General features: G+C 39.4%; 1 protein-coding gene across 4 annotated transcripts in view; it reads left to right on the top strand.

Moving 5' to 3' along the window:
• dock4b (dedicator of cytokinesis 4b) overlaps window positions 1-13,829 on the top strand; it is a 108,567-nt gene that overhangs the window by 21,971 nt on the left and 72,767 nt on the right. For all 4 annotated transcript variants that reach the window (XM_077544419.1, XM_077544418.1, XM_077544420.1 and 1 more), the window contains exons 2-7: window positions 4,887-4,970; window positions 8,460-8,500; window positions 8,619-8,771; window positions 9,188-9,336; window positions 10,738-10,822; window positions 13,147-13,298. In XM_077544419.1, coding sequence (XP_077400545.1) covers window positions 4,887-4,970; window positions 8,460-8,500; window positions 8,619-8,771; window positions 9,188-9,336; window positions 10,738-10,822; window positions 13,147-13,298 — 664 coding nt within the window. The remainder of the gene's footprint in view (window positions 1-4,886; window positions 4,971-8,459; window positions 8,501-8,618; window positions 8,772-9,187; window positions 9,337-10,737; window positions 10,823-13,146; window positions 13,299-13,829) is intronic.

Below are 13,829 nucleotides of genomic sequence, written 5' to 3'. Positions count from 1 at the left end.
CGCTCACATGTGTATATTCCCACATAATAGTTGAATATTCATGAAGCGTGCATTTGGCAGCAACGCAGGCGAGGGGAGTGCCACCAGTTGCTGCGTTAACAGATTAGCATATTAATGATATAAATGCTGTATAATGAACACGTGGGAGTGGATTACGCACGTGAATCATTTTCAGATCAGTCAGGGGGAAGAAAGTCAAGCTAATGAGGGTTAAATGCTGCTTAAGATAAAAAAAATACTGTACACTTTATAACACTGAATTTGTCAAATTCAGTTGAGCAGCAGTACAATATGAAGGTTTGATCATCTTCTCATACCTGCCTCATGCGTTTTGAAGGGGCTCTGTTGCTTTTTGCGAAGCAGGCGAGCTGCTGTTGCGCGTTCTCCAAGCCTCCGGCTGTGTTTGTTCTTCTAAGGAGCGTCAACGCACTGCGAGCGAGCCTAACTTAATGCGGTTTGACAAGCCTGCGCTCGGCGTGGAAGTGCAGCACACCTGTTAGACCCATTTGAGGCAAGAGGCCTCGTCGCAAGCTCTACTTCCTCTGCGGGGTCGCGAGCAGTGGGAAGCACGTTGATGGGGTCAAAATGAGAGCACAGTTTAAATATTCCATTTCTGGCCCCGGAGTTAATGACTGTTTTCATTATTTATTACTGTCACAATTGCTTCCATTATCCCAGCATTCACACTAAAGAAATGTTGCTTATTTACTTGTATATTAAATTTGGATATACCGTATCTCTCTATAATATCGGGTTTACAATATAATAGAGCCAATAAGGGTAAAGACACACCTCACTGAAATTAAATATTTGGCAGTTGTTACCATTCAAAAGATAATGAAAAAATTAGGGCCCGACTGATTATAATCGGCCCATTATTGCCCTTGCCCTTGGCACAAACATCTGTCAAAACAATCAACCAATTGGGGCAAATGGCTGATTTTTTCCCCCTTAAAACGTTATAATCCAAGAAAACCAAAGTTTCCGACACTGTGAAATTACCATTAATGCACCATTTTGCTTGCGTAAAGTGTGTAGCGTAAGTTATTCTGTTGTCCCCCAAGCATCCTTTGAGTTGTTTAATGACATCCCAGTTGGAGTTAACTGTAAAACTAAACACACAACAATAAGATTACCATCCACTGTATATTCAAATACAAAACATGCTTCGTTTTTAAAACACAGCCGTCAGTGTCAGAACAATTAATTATTGTGAATTTCTATAGAAAAGCGTGTAATGGGTTTAAAAAGTAATTAGGATCGTTTATGCACTTGTTTCCGCAGGGTTTTATGTAAATTGTGCATCTCATATGGTTGTTTTTTACCATGCAGTTGAGGAACTTGTGTTCAGGATCCATTTGCTTTTGACTTTCCATGAAATGAGTGTATTTATCTCAATTCTCTTTTTTATGACCAAAAAAACTAATCATTTTGAAAATAGGATTTCAAGCAATCTAAAAAATTATTTTTTTCATCATTATTATTATTTTGTAATTCTTTACATTTATTAATCCAATTACATGAAAATGACCCTGAAGCTCCATCTTCTTAATATGACTATCAATCACATTTTTGGCCTGGAAGTATATGAAGTAATTTCACATTCATCTTATGAAATGATAAGGTTTGTTTGAGCTCAAGCAAAAAAATGCCGCCATATAATAACCACTCAACACATCGTCTTTAAATAAACCAGTGCACTCAGTACTGACACTTGAGGTGTTAGTGCAGACATTGACACCTACCTACCATGCATATTTAATGAGTTGGTAAAGCTGGAACGTGATTTGTTGCTAGACCCGAGTCATGATGGACTGTCCTTTCCTTCAAATTCACAAGTTCAGCATATCTCTCTTGAGACAACCTTGACATGACGTGCCCGAGTGATGCGGTGACTGCTCGTGATGGAGATGAGTGTTGACACGCGAACCTTGCTCGCACCCCTGCGACACCCCGCATCTCTGTCAGACCACCGTCTCCCTCCCTGCTTGTGACCCGTCAGATTTTATTCAAGCTTCTTGCATCTCTGCCGTCTCTTCTCTTGACACGTTTGTCAGTATCTATGGCTTCACATATTCCCACCTGTTGCAATGTGGTCAAGAATGGAAACACAACTTTTCACAAGACAAAAATGTGCTTGCTAGTGGCCCGAGTGGTTATTAGTTTCTATGTTTTGGGACACTGATGGGACGAAAAGCTGGCTCAGTGCATCATTTGATGCCGAGCAGTCATTTAAGGGCACCTTGCAGATGGCTTGTGGATTGACATGCAGCAGACTTTCAAAAAAGACTCAAAGCTGAATAATTCACCGCAAGGTGGTTAATTCATACATGGGACACACTTTGCAAGTGTTAATGCATTTGCTGCGGTGTGTGCACTGTGGTTGGATTAAAAAAAAAAAAAACTGGCTGCATTTTTGTGGGTAGTACACGAGAAAGCGTGTTGCTCTTCTGAATGATTGCAAAGTCAGATGTACACGGGTGACAACAACGACACACTCAAAATCCAAAAGAAACGCTTCAGCAGAGCAAGCAAGCTAAAGAAGCAAAGGAAAAAAGCGGGGCAACATGTTAACACAAATATGAAGGACACGAAGAGCAAGCGTAACTGCTAAAGAAATCTTTAAAAGCAATTTCAGCTGTCAGAACCTGAACTGATCATCTGCTTTTTGCTACAATTGCAGATACAGTAGGGGTGGGAATCTTTGACTGTCTCACGATTCGATTCGGATTTTTGCATCTGCGATTCGATTCAGAATCGATTTTTTTGATCCAAAAAGATTTGACAAATGATTTCTGCTTCAACCTATGGGTATACAAAGAATCATCATGTTTTGCTTTTACAAATGGAGATATTCACGTGTCTATTTTGTTTATTTATTTATTTAGATTTATTACGTTTTGAATTGCAAGGAAAGCGCCTTTTCCCACAAAAAACAACTGCTACACTGTAGCTAGCTCTAAATTTGTATAGCTTTTAGAAAATAAAAAATATAAATAAATCAAACTGATTTTGAGACATTTTATATTGAGGTTATTGTAGTAAATAAGAATCTCGATTCTTAGGTGAATTGATTTTTTTTGGCACACCTCTGAATATAGTGTGAAGCAATATGAGAATATTTAAACCTGATTTTAGAATGTGGATGTTACTTGGCTTTTGCCTTCTCCACAGCAGAAAAAGTACAAATGAAAAAGTGAAAAATAATGTAATTGCATTTTTTTTGCCCTCAATATTGTGATTATGTGATGAGTATTTTTAGTAGTACTAGTTTACTACTTTTTTCATGTAGTTTTTTTTTGTGTTCCAATAAACAATATTTGTTTTGCTTAAGCTTAAGCTGAAATATCAACAACATAACTTGATGAATTATGTAGTGTTACTATAACACTTAAACCAAATGTGTGTAAAATGAACTAGTGAACACTAAACCAGGCGCCTCTTTCAACTAAAGCAGAGTAAAAAATGATTAAAATGTACAAATTGAATAAGTATTTTTTGGTGTCTGGCTCCTATGCCTCTACATCCCACTTCCACACATGCAAATCCTGTTTATTGCTGTTCGGAGTGTGTGTTGACGTAAACTGGATGATCTCTCTTGAGACACTCCAAAATCGAGAGTGAAGCCGTCCATTTGACGCGTGCGCGTCCAGGTGCGAACGCTCACTTTGAATAGCCCGCTTGTACCCTATAGTGCTGCAAAACACCCGCATGGACACGTTTAACAGTGTGTGCATTTGTGTGTCGGGCCAGACTTGTCAGCGTATGTTTGTGTGGACTTTAGGGTGTCCTGACGGACATGCTGGTTTAAAATTTCTAAGCGCCATTCATCAATGATTTAACAAAACAAAAACATCTTGTGTAAAATGCTATCCCAACTCATTTGAATGATTTTTATTCTTCTTATGAAACAATGTGGGCATCGGTATCATTAATCGTAATAGAAACGATGCATTTTCTGTAATTCATTATGTTTTTTATGCTAGAGCATACAGAAGACTTTGTTGCAGCCTCTCAACTGCAGAGAACAGTTGAAAAAATGGTAGTTCGTACAAAAACGGCCAACAGTTGGCAGCAGAGTATAAGAGATCAACCAGTTCCATGTTGCAAAAAGCTCTTTTCACCAGTGTTTTAAACAGATGGGATGGGAATAATGATGAAACTTAGCTATATTTTAATGCTAATTGCTGCAAAAGGCAAACCGATACAATCATACAAATATGCTTTTTTTTCCCGGTGAAAGAAGAGTCTTTCTTTCTTTCGCTTCCATTCTGTGATTCTGTGGGCCTTGCAAAATCAGTCAAAATCCAGTAAAACAGCCAGGAGTGAAGGGGGCTGCTTCAGTGAAAATGGCTGTGAGTGAATGAGTTAATTGTTGTTGAGTTGTTGTTTTCATCACAAATTTGGAATGAAGAATTGGAAAAAAGCAAAGTGCTGCTCCATTTCATTTGGTCCGTAAGCTTTATTTTAGTATAGGTAATTAATGTATTTATTTATAGTGACGGAAACCAAAACATTTATGTACAGTAGATTTTATATTGTTTATTGTAATTCTAATTAATTGGTTGCTTGTGTTTGTTAAATGTGTTTAGTAAATTGCAATTGCAATATGAAGGGGTGGGGGAAAAAAATCTCAATTATTTTTCAAAACCATTCATCCTTCCTTTCTATTCATCTTGACCACGTTTACCTCTAGAAATGCATGATCATGATGACCTACTCATGCACATTTACATCCCATTAGCTGGTATTGTTTGTGTTGTCCCTGGAGATGAAAGATTTTTTTCTCCTTAAGCGCGTATTCTCACCATCATCTTGTGCAATTATGCTCCACCACAAATAGGATGCATATATTTAATTAAAGACACTTTTGTTATTGTTCACAGTGCTGGCCAGTTTCCGAGGCACCGTCCAGCATGGTCTCCCGCTGGAAATTGGTGACACGGTGCAGATCCTGGAAAAATGTGAAGGTAATACAATTTTTTTTGTGGGCCGCGCCTCCTAATCAATAATGACTCAACTGAGGCTTGGCCTGGATTTTTTGTTCCATCATCTGGATGAATAGGTAATAATTCCCAGACATGCCAAAATCTTATCACAGCTCTTCTCATTTTCACTTCCTCTATGCGTAATTGTCATATAGTCTCGCTTGTGCCTGTTAGCACATATGTAGCGTCTCTCTACGGGATGATGTGAGAACTAACGCAGGAAGGAAAATAAATTGGTTCTGCTTGAGCAGCGACTCGCGGCCCCTCGCAAATACCGCACACACCAAATGTCCGCAAATGAAGTGAATTCATGTGGAAGGGTCACACGTGGAAAAACACGCTCGGTCATGACCCAGGCACGAAAGCGCCAATGTGTGTTTTTGCACCCAAAGGACCTCCACTCCAGCTAATGTCACACAGCTTGCTGGAGAAGCTTCTTGAGGGACTTGCTTGGTGGACGGTGCACAAAATGAGCGCTGGGATCAAATCACAGCCGCTGCTGTTTCTTTGCAAGCTGACTGCTTTTCCAGCCATGCAGCCCACGCCGAGTCTGCTTTTCTTTTCCACGCGCACCCACGTACGCTGCTTTGCTGTCATCCCAATTCATGCTGCATCATCTTGTCATGATGGATGGTCAAATGTGAATTTTGCATTTCTTTGGCGGTGAAGGTACATCAGTGTCAGATTGCACGACTGAGTGGGGACACCACGGTTGAAAATAAATCATTAAAAAAAAAAAGAAAGTCAAGTCAAGCCACAAAGGTTTTGGGAAAATGGCCTATGGTGGACGGGCGGCGGAAGGAAATGATTGTTGAATGGAAGTGGACGTGACCCGAAGCGACTTAGTGACTTAGCGACTGTTATTTTACAAATTAAAAGTTATTATTGCCCATAGAGCCATGGAATCTACTACTTCACCCGAAGTTCGCCTGTCAGTCAAAGTTGCACATTTAGTCGGGACTCATAGAGCGCGATATTTACTTTAGTTGGAGCGCGCTAGTTTGAAAACTGCCCTTTACCTTCTGTTGCCAGCTGTTTTTAACAAGTTAATCAAATCGCCGACTTTGCCGGAATTCACAGCGCACGGCCTATATCATTATGTAGTCAATGCCGTCTCTTCTCCTTACACCGGGGCTGATTTAAAAGCTTGTCGCCGGCTGAGTCTCTGGGACGAGATGCTACGCTCACACCGGGGGACAATATACCTCGTAATGCAAAGGTAAAACTTATCATGCTAACTGACTTATTTTTAAATAGTCCGTTCTATATTGAAACTCTGTGATGATGTTATGTTTACTAGCATGGAACAAATGACTATCGTAGTGGCAAGCTATGCAGTAATTTCATGAATATGACTCCGGCTCCAGAGTGAAAAACTCCAAGCACAAAGACGAAATCCCCCATTATTAAACAGTCAAATGCACTTCATAGTTTTGAAGAAGGTGCATTTTAAAACTAGGCTGTGTGTTCGTGCAGTTGGAGCGGACGCTAACTATCTGACCCGTTAATGTGATTTGAAACACGCAATTCGACACCTCTGTTACAATCTTTGTTAAAGTGTACGTTTACTAGTAAAACGTATGAACATTTATCTACTAATTACAACATTTATCTACTAACCTCGCAAAAACGATCGCTTCAAATCGTGAATACTTTGTGGGCTGCCAGTCCTTTCTGTTGATTGCTGCTATCAATCGACGTCGTTCGTCTTCATTAGTAGGTATGTGATAATAAGCAACATTTGGTTTACTCCCTTGTCTGTCTGTACAAGCGACCGCACAGCAAGATATGACCATTTTATAAGATAATCCATTAGATAAAGGACTTGACACTGTACAAGATTCAATGGTTACAATACAGGCAAATGTGGAAAGACTATTTTATGTTCAGGTTTTGGTTGTGTGGTCGTCAGGTCAACCAAACCTCTCGACATGCGCGCGTTTTCTCTTCCTGTTTGTACACTAAGCTAGCCAGTCCGAGGGATGTGGAACTGCACACACATCCGTAGGAAGGAAGCTGACAGTAGCCCGGCCATTGGAAGCCTTTTGCCCAGAAGGCAGTAGCAAGATCAGCAGCAGCGAGGATGCTGAGTGACGTGCGGCGCGACACTCACCGAGACGGGCTAATGGTTCTGCCTCATGTCGACGATGCCGTCGACACTTCAAAACACTGCAAAAGTGTTGACGCTGACGCGCGTCCCCCGCAACTTTGAACGGCGCTCCCCTGCTGCTTTTTTGTACAACGTTGATGCAGAGTTTTAAATCGTCAGCTGTCGCTTGCAGATGTGTTGCTGTCTAGATCAGGGAAACTGAAATGCTGGAGCGGGCCATTTTGGGTCATTTTTCATAATACATTCCTCAATGTATAAAAGATCCCGCCGTCAACAATAAAGAGTTCAAGTATGACAAAAAACTGATGAAGAGTAAACCAACATTAAGTCCAAGAACTCCTTTTATGTTTCTTTCTTCTGTGTATTATTGATGGCCATCAAAATAGTCTACTAGCCTAAAAAAAGTCTACAAAAAAGGCTGATAAACCTCCAATATACATTTTCCTTGAAAAAATTACTACCCCCCCCCAGCAAACAAACAAACAAAACAAAACAAAGGGGAGAATGAATACGATGATGTAAATTAAACATTTCTAATGGCTCTCTGAGGGAAAACATAACTCCAGTGTGACCCTCGATAAAAATGTGTTTGACACCCCTGACTGGAGGGTTCATTTACTCGTTCACAAGGACCTCAGTCACTTTTAGATACATTTCACTTTTCAGAAAACTTTTTCATTCACATTGTGCGACTCGCAGTTGAAAAAGGCATGACACATAACCTTACACCTCCCCCCACCCACCAAAAAAAAATAACAGATATCTCATGTGCTGAAATGCTTTGTTCTTGTTTTTCTATGTAATCATTACCTGGTAAGCCTATTGTGCTGTTTTACGAGTACAGTAAACAAATAATTTCATTTCTTTGACGAGGATTTATTTAATGCAATATCAATGTAGTTTAAGTGATTATCTGAAGTTGTGCATTTCAATATTTATATAACGTCTATTCGATGTTTTACAGACCTCCTAAAGTGACAAGGGGAAGAAAAAAAAGTGAATTATTTTTTTCCCTATAAATTTCTTGTCCTAATGAGACCCTTTCTAGTTTGGATGAGAAACAGACGTTTCAAATATTTCTCACACACAAGATAATGCTGATGGCTGCAAGTAAAGCAGCAATGGATATACTTGTATGAGGATATAATAAAGTCCCAGGTGAAAATATAACCCAAATAGGGCCTGCGCTGTCCTTTTCTTTCGGAAAAGTAAACTAAAATGTGGATTTAGGGTCTTCCTGTATCCATGAATCCACGTAGTCCATGTAATGTACGCACTCATTCTAACGAGAAAGTTTCTCGTTAGAGGAAGAAAGTTTATATATGAATGAGTTAATAACAAATGCCATTTGGTCTCTGCAGGCTGGTACCGAGGATTCATCTTGAAGAATCCAAATGTCAAGGTAGGTCGTCTTTGAAAGCTATTTTTCCTCTTGCCAACATTTAACTACTGTACCCTTACTCAAACCCTTGATATGACCGATAATTGATGTTGGGATGTTGATTGTTCTGTGCCTACAGGGTATCTTCCCAAGCAGTTACATCCACCTGAAGAATGCCCACGTCAAGAATAAAGGGCAATTTGAGACCGTCATCCCCGTTGAGGACTCCGTCATTACCGAGATGACTTCGACGCTACGAGACTGGGGGGCCATGTGGAAGCAGCTCTATGTGGTTCGAATTCTTTAACAACCTACACACACGCACGCACACACTCACGCACACACACACACGCAACACTTTTGCTTCAGTATTCCCACAAAGGAGCTTTTCTTTGACCCTGTTCATTTCAATCACCAAAAGCGATTTTACGCACATTCATTAGGCGGATTGATTATGTTTGTGACCCATTAAGTTATCTGGGGCGCTGATTAAACTGAGCTGATGAATACTTACACATCAGAGTGCGTTCATTTGAGGCTGAAAAGCAGCAGGACACCAAGGCTAATTTGCACAAATCCTCTCCAAGTTGAACGTTTGGATTCAGTCACTCGCTCACATGAAAGTTTCATATTTTGCGGCAGATTGTTTCCCACGATCTGCCGTGTTTGATGTAACAAGAGTTCTGGCCTTCTTATCCCATCCCGCAGAAGAACGAGGGGGATTTGTTCCACCGCCTTTGGCATGTGATGAATGAAATCTTGGACCTGAGGAGGCAGGTGCTGGTGGGCCACCTCACCCACGACCGCATGAGGGACGTCAAGCAGCACATCACGGCCCGATTGGACTGGGGTAACGAGTGAGTTCAAAGACACTCGCTCTACCTTTTCTTTGTTTTTGTTGTCACATAAACTCCTCGGTGTGCGCGCTCCCGTCTTCCACCTGTCTTTTTTTTTTTTTAAATTGCCCTCCCCTCCGTGCCACAGGGTGCTAAATAAATGATAGAAAAAAACTTCTGTGATTCTCTTTGGACCCATCACTCTATATTTAGTGACAGCTCTTCTGGGTCTTTCAGGGACATTTGAAGATAAAGGGTAAGAAGCACTAAGTTGGAAATGGCTGTGGATGTGGAAGAACAGCAAACAGGAAAACTTTTGATTTAGATAAACGCAGTCAGGTCTAATGTTCATTTTAATCCGCCATTTTTAAATTTAGTCTCAGTTTTAGTCTAGTTTCAATCATGCTTGTTAGTTTTTATCATACTTAGTCAACCTGATCCCGTTTTTATTTAGTCCATTTTTAGTCGACTATGAATCTAGCATTTTAGTTTTTATTTCAGACCAAGAAAACATTATTTTATTCATCTAGTTTTAGTCCACAAAAACTGGACGTTTTAGTCTAGTTTTAGTCTGGACAATTGTTTAACCCCTGTATTATTTTTGGTCAGCAGATTATGTTGAACATTTCAGATCTAAAACTATTTCACATCAAAATTTCTCTCGTATTTTTGATGAAAAACATCCTGACACACAATTACAGTATATCAACAAGTGGTTACGATGGTTCCATCCTATGAGCTAGTAAGTTAGCCAGCATTAGTTAGCGGTCGGATTAATATTATTGTTGGAGCGTTATAGCCATAGTATTTATGTTATGTTATAACTATAATTTACTTTACCTCCTGTCTGTCCCATGTGTTTGAGTGTGTTGCACTCGCTAGCTGCAGATTTGAAAGGGTGTGTGTCACAATATGTCACATGACAGTGACAGATTAGCAGAGACAGGATTTTACAAAATCATATAATTTTTGTCTCGTTTTTGTTCATGAAGTAAAATGTCCATAGATTTTAGTGAAGATTTTCGTCTTGTCTTCATTAAAAATGCATACTGATTTAGTCCCAGTTATTGTTTATTAATGAGGGTTCTAGTTTAGTCTAGTATTAACCAGTGAAAAATGTGCGTTGACGAAATTATTTTTGTTTAGTTTTCGTTAATGAAATTAACAATAGTCAGGTCATTCCATTTGGGACCAATAAAATGAAACAAAAGTGAAGTTGCTTCACTTTTGTCTTCATACTTGGGGTTATTGTCCATCTGCACTGTGAAACACTATCCAATGAATTCTGAAGCAGTTGGCAGAATATGAGCAGATAATATTGGCCAAAACACTTCAGAACTTATGCTTGTGCTTTTATCAGTAGTCCCATTCACATTCAGCACCTACAGTATATGAATCCAGCCACTGTTTCACTCTCTGCAGACAACTGGGTTTGGATCTGGTCCCTCGACAAGAGTTCAGCATGGTGGACCCAGACGAAATCAGTGTGACGGAGCTCTACAGACTGGTGAGTGCTTCCTATGTCAATATCACCATTGGATGTCCTTGAGACGTCCTCATTTCACCCCAGAAAGTTGTCATTTCCCATTGAACAGCAAAAATGGGAGCTTGCTGACAGCGTGGACATTTTTGGCTAATGTTATCATTTATTGAGAACATTGTGGACCTGCATGCGGACTCTGTCTGCAGGGGTCACCAACCTTTTTGAAGCTGAGAGATGCTTCTTGGGTCCTGATCAATGTGAAAGGCTACCAGTTTGAGACACACTTCTGAAATAACACATTTGCTCAATTTACTGTCAATAATGACCTTATTATGGCCTGATCAATTTAAGTGCTATTTTAAAATAGTACAAAAAAATCGAAAATTTTTCTGGGTTTAGCCATGTGATGTTTGCAAGCTAAGCCATGATTGGTCTTTACTTAAACCCCGAGCACATGTGATATAATTTTCAGCCCGCAGCAAGTGGCAAAATGTGTTTGTAATCATACACAAAAAATAATGAAGTTATCAAATTAATTATGGAAAAAAATTAGCTGCTGTTAAAAATCTGGAATTCTGTGAACGGCCTTTGATCTGAAAAATCAAATCAGTGCATATTTTCAAGCTTTATCGATTTTGAAAGAAATACTACACTTACTTCTGCATCCTCCCCTGCGTCTCCTTCACATCTTCTGAGAGCGCTGTTACCATGACAACCATCTCTCTGATACAGTGTAGGGAAAATTGTATCTTACACTCACACACGCACACACAAAGTGAGATGACGTTCCTCTCACAGGGGTAATTGAAGCGCTTAATCCATCCGTTTCGTTTTGTTGTTGTTGTCTGCGCAAACAAAAGCAAGCGCAGCAGGACGCAAGGTTCAATGTACCTCCTGCGAAATGCTGTTCACATAATGAGCACTTTTGACTAAGGCGGGACAAGATAGAGAGACCCGCAGAGAAATGCAGACACAATGGCCCACACCCAAGCACACAGCCCGTGTGAAATCCTTGTTTTGGTGAACAATTCTGCTGTGGTCCGCACCGCAGTGGAGTGGAGTGGATTAATTAAATTGAAATGGGGATCACGTGTGCTACAAAGGCCTATGGGGGCTCTTATTGTGGGAACATGATGACTGTTTTGTATTGCTTCTAGGAATGATTAGAGATTATACAAGAAAACAAGCACGGCATATATATATATATATATATATATATATATATATATATATATGACACTTAATGTTATGAGGAAGTCTTCAAATTTTTTTGATCCACTGCACACACTTATCCTCATCTTTTTCTAATCAGTTAATTTCTTGCATAATTTAAAATGGAAAAAATGACACCAATATTTTGACATGAACAAATATTCTAAATGTGATACGCAGGAAATGTATTTATGAAATGCTTTATTTTAATGCATATAATGATGTTTATTGCTCAAACACAACCTGTGCTACCTTAAACGTAACCATCCTCTGTCACGCTAAAGGATAATCTATGGTCAAAATTAATCTGCGTTAATTCATGATTAATGCGATAATTTTTTGTGATTAATTAATCAGTTAACGCTTTAACTTTGACAGCACTAATAAATATATATATATATATATATATATATATATATATAAAATGTATATTATTGTTTTGTATTAAATTTTTTAAAATATATATATTTTTTATTTTCACTTATTCCACACTTGTTTACTCTCATCACATCTATGCATCCTCATACACAAATGAATGCGGAATAGAACTTGGCACCTGCCCTATGAAGCTGTCTGCTGCTCTTTGCGTGTGTCCAGAATCAGACGAACCTCTCAAAGAGTTGAGAAAATGGTAGTGATAACATCACCTCGTCAGTGATGTGAGAAGCTTCCAGTTTGCATTCTGGGTATTAGATTTCTTTAATTATTCAGTGTGAATTTTTGGGGTTGCGCTTCTTTTTCTGCCAATGATATGCAAGCAGTGTCGATTTGTGTCAATTGGGGCAGTAACGGCATATATTCTGTTCAGGTGATACACACACGTATGTACGTATTTATGCATGTACACACATAAGTATGTACGTATCATACAGTACATATACATAATACAGTATTTAAGCGCAAGTAATTTGTTAAATACAACATTTTAAATGTGATTGGCTGGTGTTGAGATTGTTCCTTCAATCGGATTAACTCTTGTTTGATTCGCTCTCATCCTGTATTTGAGGATTTACAGCTTATAGATTTAGTTTTGTTACCCTCAACAAATCCATCCCTTTGTATATTTAAATCTTTTTCCACGCCTGTCTCCAAAATGCTTTTCATTTTTCCTGTATTGCTTTCATGCCCTGCCGCAGATGGAGCATCGGCATCGCAAGAAGGAGACGCCGACACCCGCCAGCACCCATCACTTGTTCGTCCACGTCAAGAGTTTGATGAGTGCCAATCTGGGGGAGGAGCTTGAAGTCTTCTTCCACATATATGACGGCCGGGAGAACCGACCACTTAGGTATGGGCTGACTCATGAGGGTAAACGCTATGTGCATGGATACACTGAATGCATAAGTATGGAAAGTGGCTCTGTCTTGATTTCCTAATGCATCGCCACAATGTAAGTTAGCTAGAAGCCTTTTTGTTTTCCTCAACTTTTACCATTACCATTATCTATTGATTTCTCTCCTTACTGCTCTTTGAGGGAGTGAATGCCATAATCTTTAAAGAATAATTACACATCTTAAAGGGCCTCAGGCATTTGAAGATGATTTCTTTTTAGTGGACTTTCTTGCAAGTCACGCACAGGACTCAAGGCTGGATTTTCACAACACAGTGAACTCATTCCAAATGTGAGCATAAATAAATCTTCATGAGTGTGGCTTAAAGATGTATATTGGGAAAAAGAAACTTTCCATATGCTGTTGATATTTTTCATTTACATCCATGATGTTAAAACATGAATTTTGTGGTTTTCACCAAATGCTGTTGCCGTGGCGACGCTCTATTCGCCAAGAAAAAGCTGTTTTGACAAACGTTCGCAAAAACT

Source organism: Vanacampus margaritifer, chromosome 15 (assembly GCF_051991255.1).
Source record: "Vanacampus margaritifer isolate UIUO_Vmar chromosome 15, RoL_Vmar_1.0, whole genome shotgun sequence".
Taxonomy (NCBI): domain Eukaryota; kingdom Metazoa; phylum Chordata; class Actinopteri; order Syngnathiformes; family Syngnathidae; genus Vanacampus; species Vanacampus margaritifer.
The sequence above is the reverse complement of the archived record's forward strand: the minus strand, read 5'-3'. Positions and strand labels throughout refer to the sequence as shown.